The following is a 17,444-nucleotide window of genomic DNA, read 5'->3' as shown; positions in this document are numbered from 1 at the left end:
AATTTTATATGGCACTATTTTGTGAAAATGAAGCAGTAAGTCAAGTTAGCATTATTTAGTAAATGGATTTCCACTCTAATCCAAAATTATATAACAAACACAATATATGTAACCATTTAAAAGAAAAAAGATGATGTTTTGTTATGGCTAGAAAAGGCGCTGCCATCTTGCTGTACTACAACCTGTGATGTCACAGGGTTAGTTTTCTTGCCTGAGATAAACGGATACAACGGTAGAAAGACAGACAATGAAGGACAGATAGTGAAAGATTAAGACAGAAAGTGTGAAAGGTAGAAACTGGAAAGCCATAGGGCATCAGAAGAAAAAAGGGAGGCCATGATCGCATTGCTCCTGAATATAAAAAATTGGGTTTTACTTTATTTTGATGGTCTCTTTAACACATTAACACATTTTTAACACACAGTATTAGTAGACTGGTAGGGTTAGAATAAGTTGACATGTACTTGCAAAGTTACTTATAGTCAGTAGCATGTCTGCTGGAGGAGCATCACAATAAAGAGTCAGCAGATATTAAGCATACAGTCTACTAATACTCAATACTAATGAGAGTTTTAGTATTCGAAAAACTACACAAGTGTCGAAACTACACTCTCGCGTTTAGGAGTCGGGACATGACGGAATCGGGCCAGCATTGCATCGTAACTAAAGTTGATCATTTTCACTTCTTTTTAACTTATCAGACCGCTACCATTTTGTCTGTTTAAATGGGTAAAAATCGAAGATAACGTCAGTAAACTATGGAGTGCCGCAAGGATCTGTGTTAGGCCCTCTGCTATTCTCAATATATATGCTGCCACTTGGTAATATTATAAGAAAACATGGAATTAATTTCCACTGTTATGCTGATGACACTCAATTATATATTTCATCACGACCAGATGAAAACAATAAATTATCTAAATTGACAGAGTGTGTTAAAGATATAAACGGAGGTATTACTTATTGGTCAAAAAAACTGCCCACAAAACCTCTTACAACTTTAATTTAGAAGGATGTCCTGTTACTTTATCCACTACAGTAAAAGACCTGGGTGTTATATTAGACCGCAACTTGTCTTTCGAAAATCATATTTCATATGTTACAAGAACAGCCTTTTTCCACCTTAGAAACATTGCTAAGCTACGTAACATGCTATCTGTTTCTGATGCAGAAAAGTTAGTTCATGCATTCATGACCTCGAGACTAGATTACTGTAATGCTTTATTAGCTGGTTGTCCTGCATCCTCAATAAACAAGCTACAGTTAGTCCAAAATGCAGCTGCTAGAGTTCTTACTAGGTCAAGGAAATATGATCATATAACACCAATTCTATCATCTCTACATTGGTTACCTATTAAGTTCCGTATCAATTACAAAGTATTACTAATGACCTATAAAGCCCTAAATGATTTAGCTCCTGGGTATTTAACGGAACTTCTATCGCCCTACAATCCATCGTGCTCTTTAAGATCACTAAATTCTTGGCTTCTGGTCATTCCTAGGATATCTAAGTCCAGGAGGGAGGAGGGAGGGCGTTTTCACATTTAGCTCCTAAACTGTGGAATGGCCTTCCTGATATTGTTCGAGGCTCAGACTCGCTGTCCCAGTTTAAAACTAGATTAAAGACGCATCTCTTTAGCCAAGCATTCACATAATACTTACCTTTTATACTACAGTTGAATCAGATTGAATGCATTAATATTATGAACAGCAGATACGCTAATTATTTCCCATCTGCTTTTCTGTTGTTATCTCGGGACGCTAGTCCCGAGGTAAATACAGATCGTCAGCTCCAGTTTGTATCCAGCCTCCCATGGAAACTACAGATGCCCCAACACCCGTGCAGAGACGACTCGATGCCTGTGAAGAGACGACTCGACGCTGGCGATATGTTTATGCCCTAAATTAATACATGATTAACTAACTGTATTTTTCTATGTACATTTCTGAAATGCACTTTCTGTAAAGCTGCTTTGAAACAATATGTATTGTGAAAAGCGCAAAACAAATAAATTTGAATTGAATTGAATTGAATTAAGTCTTATCAGTTTAAACATTCAAGCTGAGAGAGTTTATGGTTTCGGGAAGGGTGGATGTGCACGTGCGCGTGTCATTCAGAACACAAGACAAAATAAGAGTGTTCTTGCAAAACAGAACATGGCAAAATAATCGTTTTTACTCGATTGTACTATTTTGGTGATCGTTGGGAGCCAAAATCGAAAATCGAAATTCAATTAATTGCACAGCCCTATCCATTTTGATCGTGAAAATCGCAATAATAAAAGTTTTCTTTGCTGCAATTATTAGGATCGGAACAGGTCCTGCAGTTTACAGGAAGGAAATACTTTGTCAGGCACAGAACAACACTTACTTTTTCTTTCTTGTCTTCGTTTACATGTCCTCTTTGGGAGACTCTGAGTTTTACAGAGCCCTCTTTGAATATGTCGCCAAAGCCAATGCCTATAATCTTCTTCGGTTGAGCCATGACCCCGTTGCCTGGGTGAGGGGAAGTGGGGCTAGACGGTCCATCTGTGTTATCTGTGAACACACACCTCTGTATGAGTACTGCCACAACAAGCATTACAAAGTTATGATGTCACTTGTGAAGTAAACATTGATAAAATAACTGATATTATTTAAAGGATGAGTTCACAAAAAAATGAGACGACAGAACTGAAAATGAATGAATTGTTCTTATGAGTCTGATCTTTTCAATGAACTGATCTGTTCAAGATTGTAAAACTAACCTGAATCATTTGTTCAGACAGACTGTTCGGTCAGTTGCTCATATAAAGATATTGTATTAAATCAGAAAACTTGGAATAAAACACACAAGTCATATGGACTACTTTTATTATGATGCTTCAGCATACTTTAAGTTTGAATCCCTCAGTGTCCATTCATTGTAATTGAGTGGTAAAGAACAACCCGTAAAATTAGAATTTCTCCTTTTGGGTTGCACAGAAGAAAGAAAATCATACAGATGTGTATCAACAAGAGTAAGTCAATTATGACATTATTACTGTCACTTTTATTTTTTTACCTTTTACCTTAATCACTTTTACCATTTTCAAAGGTGCACAAAGTAAAAACAAAATTTCATATGGGTCATGTTAAGATCACAGGGCCAGTCGAATAGTACCCAGTTTATATTTTTAATCCTCCTATTATCCGTTTTACAATAAACTACGCAACCAGTAAGAGGGAATTTTCACTAAACAGCTAAATTTGGTTGCATATTTCAGTAATTTAAAACAACTGTTTTCGATTTTAATATATTTTAAAATGTCATTTCTTCCTGTGATCCAAAGCTGAATTTTCAGCATCATTACTCCAGTCTTCAGTGTCACATCAGAAATCATTCTAATATGCTGATTTGGTGCTCAAGAAAAATGAAAGCATTTCTTATTATTATCAATATTGCAGATCCATAATATATTTTTTTCCCGGATTCTTTGATGAATATAAAGCTAAAAAAAAAAAACAGCATTTGTTTGAAATATAAATATTTTGTAACATTATAAATGTCTTAACTGCCACTTTTGATCTATTTATTGAATCCTTGCTGATTAAAAGTATTACTTTCTTTCAAAAAAATTCTCACTAACCCCATGTAACAGTCTAACTTTCAGACGGCTTCAGTTGGCCTACTGCCTCAAAACAAAAATCAAGAACAAAAAGTTATGCTGACTGCAGAGGCCTTGACTAGGTCTAAACATCTCAAAAACCACACACACGCACACACACACACGCCGCACACACACGACGCACACACACGCACACACACACACGCACACACACACACGCACACACACGCACACACACGCACACACACACACGCACGCACACACACACACACAAAAACAACAAAGGTTTCTATTGAGTGTTTTCTTGTAAGGACATGTCCTCCCTGAGAATGCATCACATGATTAGCTGAGCGGTACCTGGCTCCTCTGTAACGTCGCTGGTCTCGGTGTCTTCAGCTGAGTCAACTTCTTTGACAAAATTGGAAGGAAAAAGTCCAGACTTCCCATTCATGCTTCCGCTCCACCAGCCCTCCTCAACCTAAAAATCACTCACAGTCAGCACTAATACAGGAACTGTCAAACACTCAATTTCAACAGTGAGTTTCAACTGGTTTCACTTTAGGACCCAGATTTCACATTGAACATCAAGTGACAAACCAACACAGCAGCAAAATTATTTAAAGCACAATTTGTTCAATTCCTCAATTGAAATTCATTATCATCACCCTGCAAAGTCCCAAAAAATGTATAAAATACAAATGGGCCCACATTAAATGTAGCAGGGCTTAAAGTACACTGTAAAAAAAAAAAAATTAAAATAATACAAAGATAATTTTATTATCAACTGACTTTATTAATCAATTAAATGCTGTCTATCTTCTTTTTATTCAGCTACAGCGATAACAGGATGCCTTTGTCCACATTAGGGATTTCCTGGAATGTCATAAGTTATATTACTTCTGTGAGGCATAATTATTACAAGGCAAATTATTACAATAGTAATATTTATGAATTTGTTTAATATTTCTATTTAGCAACAATAATAACCACATATATATATACACATATATATACATACACATACATATATACACATATATATATACACACATATATATACATACACATACACACACATACTGTGCTGGTCAAAAGTTTGGAAACATTACTAATATTTTATGTTTTTGAAATTAGTCTCTTATGCTCATCAAGCCTGCTTTTTTTGACAATAGTTTTCTATTTTAATATACTTTAAAATACAATTTGTTTCCGTGATGCAAAGCTGAATTTTCATCAGCCATTACTCCAGTGTCACATGATCCTTTCATTATAATATGCTGATTTGATACTTAGTTATTATCAATGTTGGAAACTGTTGTGCTGCTTTATTTAATATTTTTTGGAACCTGTGATACTTTTTTCAGGATTAATTGATGAATAAAAAGTAAAAAAAAAAAACAGCATTTATTGAAAATAGAAATATTTTCTACATTATAAATCTTTACTATCACTTCACATCAATTTAATACATACTTGCTGAATAAAATTATGAATTTCTTTCAAAAAAAGAAAGAAAATTGTTTTACTGACCCCAAGCTTTTGAACGGTAGTCGATATTGTTGCAAAAGATTTCTATTTTAAATAAATGCTGTTCTTTTTTTAACTTTTTATTCATCAAAGAATCCTGAAAAAAATATTAAGCACCACTTAACTTTCCAACACTGATAACAAATCAGCATATTAGAATGATTTCTGATCATGTTCATCATGATCGGATGTTCATCGGATCATGTTACACTGAAGACTTAATGTATATTATATTATTATTATAGTATATTATATTTTTATAAATCGCAATTTTAATCATGAAAATCTCAATAAGATTTTTTTCCCAAATCGTGCAGCCCTAAAGTGAAGCATTTACCTTATGTAAGCCTATTAATTTTATTAATTTACTAACTATGCGCAATGATATGGTTACTTGCGTTGTTTTATTTGCATTTAATAAAAGAAATTCTAGACATCTGCCAGCCTATCAGAATAGACCTTTGACTTTTTAACAACCCACTGGTTGAGATCCACTGATATGAATGAATAAAAGAATGTTTGGGGAGAAACTTTTATTAAAACTATAAATATACTACATTTTATTATTACCCCATGAAAAAAAAACTGAGCAAATGGGTAAATGAAATGAGAAATTTGTGAGAAATTAAATTAAAATTAAGGAACATTTTCAGTATCATCATATCTCAAACCACATGTGCAGTGTGTGATTTTCTATAAACAGAATACACAAAAGACAGACGCTGCTGACCTCCTCAGTGATGTCAATGATATCTCCAACCTTCAGTTCCAGCTCGTCTTCATTCAGAGGCACATATTCAAACAGGACCTTGCACTGACGCTTCTTGGGCTCTGTAATGAAAACACATTAAGTCACTCTGGATCTGGCCTGACATGCTCAGCCAATAACAGTAGACATGCAAGGGATACATTTCCCATAGCTACCTGAAGAGGGCTCAATGAGTGACAACCAACCAAAGTCTTTATTGAACCTGAATGCACACATACACTCTCAAACACAAACACCACACCCTCTCCTTGAGATGATTCATGTGCCCTTTAAAGAGAAACGCTGTAAGGGGGAGAATTACAGTGCGCACAATGAACTATAGGCCTACTGTTGTTTAACAACATACCGATTGTTCGGCTGACGAAACCGCTTTCAGAAAACAAAATTCAGTAGACCAAAACTCTACAAATCAGTTTTGAAAGTTTAGAGTTGTGACAATTACAAGATCTAAGAACTTTATACAGTAAAGACTGTAAAGCTGTCCCTCATAGCTCTGTTTCATCAGTGCTAAGTCAACATGGTGTCTAACCTGACTAAGGTCTATTACATGCCAAATTAAGAAACATTAACGGTCACTAGCTGTGTAAAAAGTGCACTTATTCAACAATTATACTACCATTCAAAAGTTTGGAGTCAGTAAGATATATATTTTTTTTTAATGTATGCATTTATTTAGCAAGGATGTAAAGACATTTATAACGAAAAAATAGTGTGTGTGTGTGTGTGGGGGGGGGTCCAATAAATGCTGTTCTTTTCAACTTTCTTTTCATCAAAGAATCTTGAAAAGAAATATCATGGTTTGCAGAAAAATATTAGGCAGTACATCTGTTTTCAACATTTATAATAATAAGAAATGTTTTAAATCAGCATATTAGAATGATTTCTGAAGGATCGTGTGACACTGAAAAATGATGGCTGCTAAAAATTCAGCTTTGACATCACAGGAATAAATTACATTTTAGAATATATTCAAATAAAATAAATAGTAATTTTGAATTGCAATAATATTTCACAATATTACAGTTTTTACTGTATTTTTGATCAAAGAAATGCAGGTGACCATAAGAGACTTCTTTTAAAAATCTTACAGACTCCAAACTTTTGAACAGTAGTGTATACGTTGCTAACTATTGATGAGTAAAACTACATATTTTTAAAACTGACCTTTAAAAGGTTCCTGTTACGTCTGAATGACAATTTGCCGAATTAGTCTTAAGAAAGTGATACATTTGATGAAAAGTAAGTTATTTCATAGTTATTTTTTGTAACATTACAAATGTCTTTTCGGTCACTTTTGATCAATTTAATGCATTCTTACTGAATAAAAGTATTAATTTCTTTAAAAATTCTTACTAACACAAACTTTTGAACAGAAGTGTCCTTTGGAGTATTATGTAAATACTGTAGTATGTGAACATAGTCATCATTCATTATCATGGTATTACTATCTAATTCTATTAATGCACCACAGTACCATTTAGAAGAGGGCCAGTCTGAACATATCTCTATGGTTAGCTCGAAATGAAAGCTACATTGGGCAAAAACTAAACAAAATATCCAATAATTCCTCAAGGGTACAATGCGATGTACCTGCACAGAGGAAGAGAGGAAGCGGAGCGCAACTACATTCCACTGTTATCACCGTTTTAGATGATTTGTTCAGCAGAAGCCTTGAATGTAGGATGGCATCACACTCGCTGTGTTCTGTGATAATGTTCCTATGCAGCTGGAGAGGATCAAGTGGACTTCCTCTAAAATCTGAGACAGACGTACACTCAAGTCTCAGACAGAGGAAATTAAAACAGGCTTCATGAGCCAAAAGGAAAGCTATTGCTGCCCACTACAGGCCAAAGCTGTTATCTGCTAAACTCTTTTTGTGCTAAACTCTAATTCCATTCAAACAAAGACCAAAAACATATAGCAACGAAAGAATTTACCATACGCAGTAAACAATATAAAAATCATATCAGCCAACGGTGACAAATGAATGATAAAAAAGCTATTAAACAATGACACACCAATAGCTAATTAACATTAAAAATGCTGTAAGCCATGATGCTAATTTCCACTAGACCGAATTAGACCACCCCAATACATTGACCACGTGGCCTTCCTCCATAGACATGTCAGTCAACCCGACGTCTGCAAACTCAAATACGTACAAAATGATTTACAGGTAGAGAGCGTTTCTGATTGGACACATTTTATGAAGTGTGGGCCTTTTTTTTTTGCTGTTCACATAGTCTAGACTAGAGCATTCACAGAGACAGGTAGTATGAACATTTTATGTTTGGTATTCTGAACAAAATAGTTTACAGCATCTTTAAGTTAAAGAAATTTTAATATAAAAATAGAAACGCACTCTTTTTTGAGGCACGGGGTTGAGAATGGGGTTGTAAGCCGAGACCTCCGGTCGGGATGCCGTAGGTACTGATCCTCTGAACCAGGCTTGCTACATTATTTGATGGTCGCCGCTGTAATGGAGTCTCATCCTTTGCCTCCTTCACTTCTTTAGCCTCCTTTGGCTCCTCTTTGGACTTTGGCTCATCTTTTTTCACCTGATAAAAAAATTGTTGATATGAATGAATATAGGTGGGTAGTATGACCAAAATCTTACACCATGGTATAAGTAATTTTATTCCTCAATCACAATATATCATCAAAACATAAAAAAACCCTGGAAATTAAATGAAAATACTTAAATGAATATATTAAATAATCATATGGTAAAGCCTTTTTTTAATAATCCAGTGAATAAAACACTGCACAAAGGAAAGGGTAAGTATGGAAGTAAAATAATGTCAAATGTTTTTGAAATAAAAAGCCTGTTGAATTGCACTACTTGAAAAAAAATAGGCATTGCATTAACCATGCTTGCATTTTAATGCATTGTATTTTTAGGGCTTGCATTTTTATGGGCTGAAATTCAACATGGTTGTATATTTAAGCTGTGAATATTTCAATTAAAAACATTTCAAACACATTTTCATTATTAAAAATTCAATAATCCATATTCACCTTTTATATTTCACTTCCAAAATATTCAAACTGTTTTAAAATACAACCTATAATATTCAACAGGCAATTTTCGGTCCATTTTATTTCGCTTTGCAAATTCGCTTCCACAAATTCAGTGGTTCAAATTCGACAGTAAATTCAACATTGACGTCCAGGAACTGCAGGAAAAGCAATAGATTGCCGAGCATACTCTCCATCTGCTGTTAGTCAACCTCACCAGTAAGGTGGTGCAAAAGCGCGTGTTGTTGACGAAGACCAGCAACAGTTAGAGCAAGCCATTCATTCATAAAATGAAAATGATTATGTGTCAGTATATATGCGGAAAAGATGATAAAGACACAAAAGCTGTGTTTATGTTTCATTCAATAACTTCATTGTTACTTTCCCTGTGTAGCCTACATGTTATCAGCTTTCTCTACCATGAACAGGATTATTTATCGGTTTCCCTCAATACCTCATACTCAAGGATTCCCCTTCCGTCGGGACAAAACGCTTAATGTAGCTTATGGACTAATACAGTGATATAAAAGTCCAAACTCGCACCTTATTGGGGATGTAGGCTGTAGGCTACTATATAGGCTAGATGGACTAAGAATATGAACTATATATATATATATATATATATATATATATATATTAGGCTTGGCGCGATAGTCGGTGTTACCGGTGTTACACGGTGTTCAGTCGCAACACCGGTTTCATCACTTGCCCACCGCAGCACCGCAAAAAATTTTTTTTAAAGCAATTACGCAGTATCCATATTTTCTGTCACCAGTTGACTAGCGTTGTATGATCATGCTCAACCATTCAAGCGCGACAAAACAAGAGACCGCGCTGTAAGTCCTGCCTATTACACACGCACACATACATACACACACACACACACACACAGGGACGGACTGGGGCTAAAAAACAGCCCTGGACTTTCTCCCAAATAGGCCCATCATCCGGCCATTCGCCCCTAGCCGTGCGCTACAGACACTATAGCCAGGATGTCCTGATACTATGCCACATACTGTAGCCTATCAGACAAGCAAGTAACATCTCAAAATCAATCATGATAATTGGGGTTGTGTTTATTAATGAAGCCTCAGCCTTCAAATAAAAACAAAAAATGTGTACAATGCCATTACATCTGCATTGAAAATAAAATACAAATAATGAAATGTCACTGCCCACAGAAACTCCAAATTACACAAACTTGTAATTATAAAACATATAGTTACTATATACCAGGGGTCTCCAACCTTTTTGTGGGCTACCTCAAGGGATACAATAATCTAGAAGGGCTACTTGTTTGTTATACTCAAAAATATTTATTATACATATAACATGGTGCTTTTTAACTTTAACTTTACCTTTAACTTTTTTTTTTTTTTTTTTTACTTTTCACCATAATATGCGAAATAATAAAATATTTTGAGATCTGGTTCTGGTTCAGACAGTTTTAAACAATTCCTGAAAAATTATGAAAATATATATTGATTTTTAATTCTCTATAAACCTATAGTATGTGTTATCAAAAACAAATATTTAGTATTAATATAAATGCAAAATAAATAAACTGCCATAACTTCTAAACAAAAACATTACTGCATTACATTTAATAACATTACATTTAATAACAACTTAATGACTTTAATAACATGACTAAAAGCATATAAAAGCATTTTTAATATAAATATATACAGGCACATTTCTGCCAAAAAAAAAGTTTGTTTTACTACAGTTTTACTACAGTAAAGTTGTGGAGTGAAATGTTTTCTAACTGGTTTGTTGTTTCGCCTATTTTTTGCTCTGTTTCATCTGTCTTTTAACTAACTTGAATCACATAGTCATCTGTGGGTTTATAATAGAGAATTCTGCGCTGAATTGAAATGCTTCTCAGTGGATCGCGCAGCTCTGTGTAATAATGTTCGCGTTATCGAGATCAGCCCTGCTTGCTTTGGCCGCGCACAGATCAAACAAGTTTCGTTCCGCTTTTTGAGCGTTTCCCATTTGATGTTTATCAGACGCAACTGCTGTATAGCCTACTATAACTTATAACTATTCAAATATAATGTAAGCAAATTTAAAAGTGCAATAGCTAGGTAAGCCTTATAAAACTATTAAGTCAGTGGCTAGTAGGCCGACTCTTTTTTTTTACACGTAGCATATGAGTGATCGTATTAGTGTCCCTGCTGTTGGCTGTTCATATTGCTTTATTAGACTTTTTTTTTTGTGCCGACGGCCCTCGGTTGGACGGCCGTTCTGGACTTTTTCAGAACGCACAGATTGTCAGTCCGTCCCTGCACACACACACGAAAAAGACGCGCGTCAGTATCGAGTTCTCTTTTCGCCCTTGAACAAGGATTGGTATACCGGTAGCCTAATAATCATGAATGCACTCTCGTGTGCATGAATGAATCTTTTAACACATCTCCGGCGAACTTTTCACGCAAAAGAAAAACTCATAAATCGCAGTGAAATTCATGTGGCGTTTCCTGTTGGAACGAGGTTGTTCGTTAAATTCACACGAGCTCTAAACGAATGCGAGACTGCTGCGATTAGTCAAAATTTATTAATGAAACAAAATCAGAGGGAATAGTTTCTTTAATGTATTTTTTCACCGGTTGGCCGGTCACACGGCTTTCATAGTTTTCAGTTAGGCTAGTGCGGAGATTCCGGGTTTCCCGATAACGATGTATCTAAGCTCTTAAGAGCGTTCTCTATGTGCAAGGTTACGCTCGTCACACGCCGCAATTCCACGCGCGTTTCCCAAAAATGCACTTAACATGAATGCGCGAGAACGCGTTCCTGCTACTTAAGAGTCGCTGTCCATTCGTGAAGTGATGAAATGTAACCTTACATGGTGTATTCTTATTCTTTTTAATAAACGTTTTATGTTTAATATAAGCGTTTGCGTTTTTCAAGAATAATAACGAACCCACCATTCAAACACTGTGGTTGAATCCGAAATCGCGCCCTATAGGGCGTTATTGTTCTCAACATGATCTCAAGCAGTGAAAAATAGAGGACACTGACAACGCGCGGAAAAGACAGGACCAAGCAGGTAATATTTAATATGAAACAAAGTCTCAACTTTCAAATTTGGTCAGTCAAATATAAAATAGGCCTACCGTTTTTTGGCTCTTTAATGTATTGTGACAGATTGCCTCAGTTAAAGCCAAGTTCAAAGTTAATCAATAACTCTTCTGACTGCTTTGTCGCACAAAAATGGTGGAATTTGATTGGTCAGATCGCATGTCAATCAAACTCAATACGAATGATGAATTGACGCCATGTAAAAAAAAAAAAAATACATCACTCTAACACCCCCCACCCCCACGATGAAACCGGTAATACCGGTGTTGTCACAAGTCGATTAACCGGTGGGAGAATATTATCACCGTCACATCTCTAATATATATATATATATATATATATATATATATATATATATATGTACAGTATAGTAGACTATGCCTACGTGTATTAGCTTAAACTGGGAAGAGTCATAGCACTTGCATATTGTTGTCCTCCTATTGTTAGTTTAACTGTAAATCGCTTTGGATAAAAGCGTCTGCTAAATAAATGACTAAATGTAGCCTAATGTAAAATTGGCTTGACATTGGACATTCGCACATTTAGGGACCGTCTCAAAAGTTGCATACAACATTGACATACACGTTTCTAACTTCAATAACAAACTTTAATTTATTTGAATAAATATCAAAAATCCAAAGGGTGCGCATTATGCCTGACACCTCCATGAACACTTTACAGTTGTTTTTATGACTGCAAGTCGTTCTATTCAAATGCTATTGAAGTTAGAAACGTGTATACCAAAGTCGTATACACTTTAGAGACGGTCCCTAAATGTGCGAATGTCCAACGTCAAACCATCTTTATGCCAGTCTATCACTGGGAAACGTTTAGCATTAAACTTTGCGCGTTATTCTGAGTCCATCTGCTTGCCTGCGAGTTTGGTCTTTTACATCACTGTAGTCCATTAAGCCACGTTAAGCGTTGTATATGTCCAGCAGGGGAATCCTGAAGTATTGAGGGAAACCCTAATAGCCTGCATGCAGCACATCGCCACAATATAAAGTTAAGGCAACTAAACAACCAAGAGAAATATATGTCAACCTCAAAAATGTAACATTGGATCTGTATATCCGCATCGGGGAATAACATTAGAATCTTGTTCACGGTAGAGAAAGATGCATGTAGGCTACACAGGAAAAGTAACCATGAAGACACTGAATTTAACATAAAACCGCCGTCATAATAATCACAAATACACTTGCATTGGTGTTAAATGAGTTTTATGAATGAATGGCTTGCTCTAACTGTTGCTGGTCTTCGTCAACAACACGCGCTTTTGCACCTCCTGCTGGTGAGATCGACTAACAGCAGATGGAGAGTATGCTCGGTAATCTATTGCTTTTCCTGCAGTTCCGTTGAATTTACTGTCGAATTTGAACCACTGAATTTGTGGAAGCGAATTTGCAAAGCAAAATAAAACGGACCGAAAATTGCCTGTTGAATATTATAGATTGTATTTTTAAACAGTTTGAATATTTTGGAAGTGAAATATGACAGGTGAATATGGATTATTGAATTTTTAATAATGGAAATGTGTTTGAAATGTTTTTAATTGAAATATTCACAGCTTAAATATACAACCATGTTGAATTTCAGCCCATAAAAATGCAAGCCCTAAAAATACAATGCATTAAAATGCAAGCATGGTTAATGCAATGCCTATTTTTTTTTCAAGTAGTGCAATTCAACAGGCTTTTTGTTTCAAAAACATTTGACATTATTTTACTTCCATAGGTAAGTTTCTGTTTATTTGGAACCTGATGGACGTTGTACCCTTAACAAGTCATTTCTCAGAGAGCATTGGGCCTGGTCACTGGATATCACCTGGATATCTGATTTGGTAAAACAGTTCTAGTTACACGCAAAGTTCACATCAACGACAGCAACAGATATGAGCAGTATTTTATTTATCATCAGCTAATTTCAAAATCAAAGACCACAATGGGAGAGAGAGCGGCATCAGCACTATAAAGATGACTGTGTGTTGAACATCTGCGACTTTCAGTTTAATTTGTGTCAGTTTGCGATTTGGCTTGCTGAAGAGATACTCGACTACTTATCTGCAGCGATGCATGTTGCAGTAGCGCTGTCATATCTGGCTAGAACATGTTATATGGCCTATAACACGCTCTCGCGTGTTTATTTGTTAACATTTTGGGATGAGTAAAATTTACATATGCGATTTCAACAACCAGATGCATTTACACTTTCAGTTAACAGTTTCGTTTGGAATGCGTCTCAGACCACCTCCAGAAGTGGTTTAAGCGATCGGATATAAATCTGTCTCAAAAGCGTTTCGGTAGGCATTTACACCTGGTGTTTTCACCAGAGAGCTATTTGATCAGAGACAATGCATGAAGTGACCAGGTGTAAACAAGCCCATTGATTTGTCTCTGTATAGAGGTGCAAATATATCTACCAAGCAGTGCTGTTTTTCTTGTTTTATAGATGCTGCATTCATTCCAGTTCAGTCAGTCTTTCATTCATTCATATGTATATATGTGTGTGTGTGTGTGTGTGTGTGTGTGTGTGTGTGTGTGTGTGTGTGTGTGTGTGTGTGTGTATGTATGTATGTATGTATGTATGTATGTGTATATATATATATGTGTGTGTGTGTGTGTGTGTGTGTGTGTGTGTGTGTGTGTGTGTGTGTGTGTGTGTGTGTGTGTGTGTGTGTACATATATAAAAATGAATGAATGAATGAATACTGAATAAACTGAACTGAACTGGAATGAATGCAGCATCTATAAAACAAGAAAAGCAGCACCTGTAAGTTCTGTTGATTTTACCATGAATTCTTTGTTAGGTTAAAATTTGCTACTTTAACACAAGTCACGCCCACGTCAGATATAACTTCACAGAAACCACCAACTAGCACCTACACATACACCTTTTTCAAACACATGTAAATTCCCAAACAGCACAGCCTCCCTCACACAATCTGAAAAAGCTGGAGAGAGAGAGAGAGAGAGAGAGAGAGAGAGAGAGAGAGAGCGACAGGCGAGAAACAAAGGAGTGATAAGATCTCCAGCAAAACAGACAGACATGTTCTCACCCTAAGTTTTCAACTCATCTAGTTGAAACTTGCTCTGTGTTTTCCCTTCTCATTGAATGGTATTTCTGCAAGACCATTCTAAAAACATTTATGGATATAGGAGGATTCTTAAGTATAGGCTAACACTTCATACTACTAATAACAAGCACAAAAAATCCCTGACCTGGTAAATCCTATTTAAGATTCAATTCAGCACTGAATTGAGAATGCCTTTTAATTTAAATTGAATTAATTAAGGTAGCAATTAAAATGTAATATCAAATTCAAAGTACGGCTGTCAACAATCCAAGTCATTGAATATTGAGTATCTACCGATAGAAATTCCGTGCCAACTTTTCCTAGCGGTTTGCGCGTGCGCGCACACACACACACACACGTAGATGTAACCATCTGTTACAATGGCAGACATTGTAAACAGACTGTGTGGTCAAAATTATGAATATAGGACTACTGATATAAACTTGAATTTTATCTGTACAGTAAGCAGAATAATTGCAACAAAAAGAAAAAAAAAAGTAGAGATAAACAAGGTTAAAAAAAACCATGAAATTCATGGTGTCAGATTGCCAGACTTTCAGTTAAGTCCGAAGCACGACGTAGCCCATTGAAACGCGCTATGGCAACGGCGTCTCAGATATTCTGAACGGCAGATAAAAGTAAACAGTAAATAAATGACTTGAGTGATCCGTTACAAACACCAGTGTCATAGCTGACGTAAAATAAAGGTTAATAATGGCCTTCTGAAGTGAAGCGATGCGTTCGTGTAAGAAAAATATCCATATTTAAAACATTATCGACTAAAATAACTAGCTTCCGGCAGGCGGCCGTACGCAAGTCGACTTACGCAAAAACGTGAGTCACACAAACACACGAACGCATCGCTTCACTTCAGAAGGCCTTTATTAACCCATGCAGAGTCGTTTCGAGCACTTTTATCACGGATGGATGCGATTTGATGGACTTCCAAAAAAAGATATACTCACTGACTCTCACTATAAAGCTTGGAAGAGCCAAGACATTTTTTAATATAACTCAAAGAAGTATGACAAAGAAGAATGTCATATACACCTAGGATGGCTTCAGGGTGAGTAAAGTACCCTGAAGTATTATTTAATACTATGGTAATCATTCAGTACTATGTAATATATATCAAGGCACAATAGCATTGAAGTGCTGTCACAATAGTATCACTGAATCTCTCCAGTGGGCTTTTCAGCTGGGTTCAGATGGACTCAGACACGGTTTGGGTTGGAGAGACAGGCGTGTGGAGCTTTCCTGTAGGCTCCGGTGCAGAATAGAGAATGCCACAGGCTGCATCCGCTCCAAACTTCCTCTCTGAGATGCTGACAAACAAATTCCTTTTTCTTACTCCCCTCTCCTCAACTAATTTGAGGTCAGCTTTCCCAACCTTTTTAAAGCTCTTGATTTTCTTATAATAAAAAAATAATTAAATACATTTGAATAAATAAATAAAATAATAAGTACTACTACAGAGATTATTTTACTGATGTCTACGTTTATTTCAATAGAATTTATGATGCATGCATCTAGAGCACATGATCTACTGTAACACCCTCATGCAGAAAACAAGTCACTCCTATTTTAGATCATTGATAAAAAATATATATATCAATCATGTCTGGATTAGTATATGTCCTAAATTAAGAACTAACTTACTTTATAAAATAATCCCGGCTGAATAAAAATAAATAATAAAATCTTTACTCAAAATACAAATGTTCCAAATGAAAAAACCCAGCAAATTTACTTTCGACACACAATAAAAGTGCAGTTTGAGTAAAACCTTTATTTAATTCTCTTTAGGTAATGTTTTTTCCTGTAAGTGCCCTTTAAATCCTGTGCTCTGTGATCTGTCTGGTGATTCAGTGAAATGAGCAATCAAATGAAGTGCCACGTTAAGAGAAACTAAATGAACTGAAAACCACCTCAAGACAAAACATTACCAGTAACACGTCTTCCAGACACAACGAGCCCAAGATACGATCTGACAGACGAACTAAAATGAGCTCCTACCTGCTCGCTTTCCATGGTCCTCTCCTAAAACCACCTGAGTGCCGACTATCAAATCTTTCCGGGATCAAAGTTCAGTTCAGGGAGTGAAAGATTACCTCACACCCTCCTAAAGGATCTCCACAAGGAAACCAAAGCAATAATTTCCTGCCTTTGACAACATTTGCCATTACATCCGACTTTAATGTGGGTTTCCTCAAGCTGCCTCAGAAACAACTCAAAACACTACTTAAGACTAAGAGGTACACAAATTGAAGATGAGATTGTAAATGCAATGACACATGCTAAGATTTCAAACGGAATTCAAAACTTGTATTGTAATACCTAAAGATAAACATTTCCTTCCTATTAACTTTAATTTTTGGCCTT

General features: G+C 35.8%; 1 protein-coding gene across 3 annotated transcripts in view; it reads right to left on the bottom strand.

Annotated features, from left to right (window-relative positions):
- cd2ap (CD2-associated protein) overlaps positions 1–17,444 on the bottom strand; it is a 58,876-nt gene that overhangs the window by 28,412 nt on the left and 13,020 nt on the right. For all 3 annotated transcript variants that reach the window (XM_084090500.1, XM_084090501.1, XM_084090502.1), the window contains exons 3-6: positions 8,246–8,441; positions 5,845–5,945; positions 3,945–4,065; positions 2,372–2,538 (exon numbers count right to left, since the gene is read on the bottom strand). In XM_084090500.1, the coding sequence (XP_083946626.1) occupies positions 2,372–2,538; positions 3,945–4,065; positions 5,845–5,945; positions 8,246–8,441 (585 nt within the window). The remainder of the gene's footprint in view (positions 1–2,371; positions 2,539–3,944; positions 4,066–5,844; positions 5,946–8,245; positions 8,442–17,444) is intronic.

The sequence above is a fragment of the Abramis brama genome, assembly GCF_963993115.1.
Source record: "Abramis brama genome assembly, chromosome: 18".
NCBI lineage: Eukaryota > Metazoa > Chordata > Actinopteri > Cypriniformes > Leuciscidae > Abramis > Abramis brama.
This window is presented reverse-complemented; position numbering and strand designations above follow the sequence as displayed.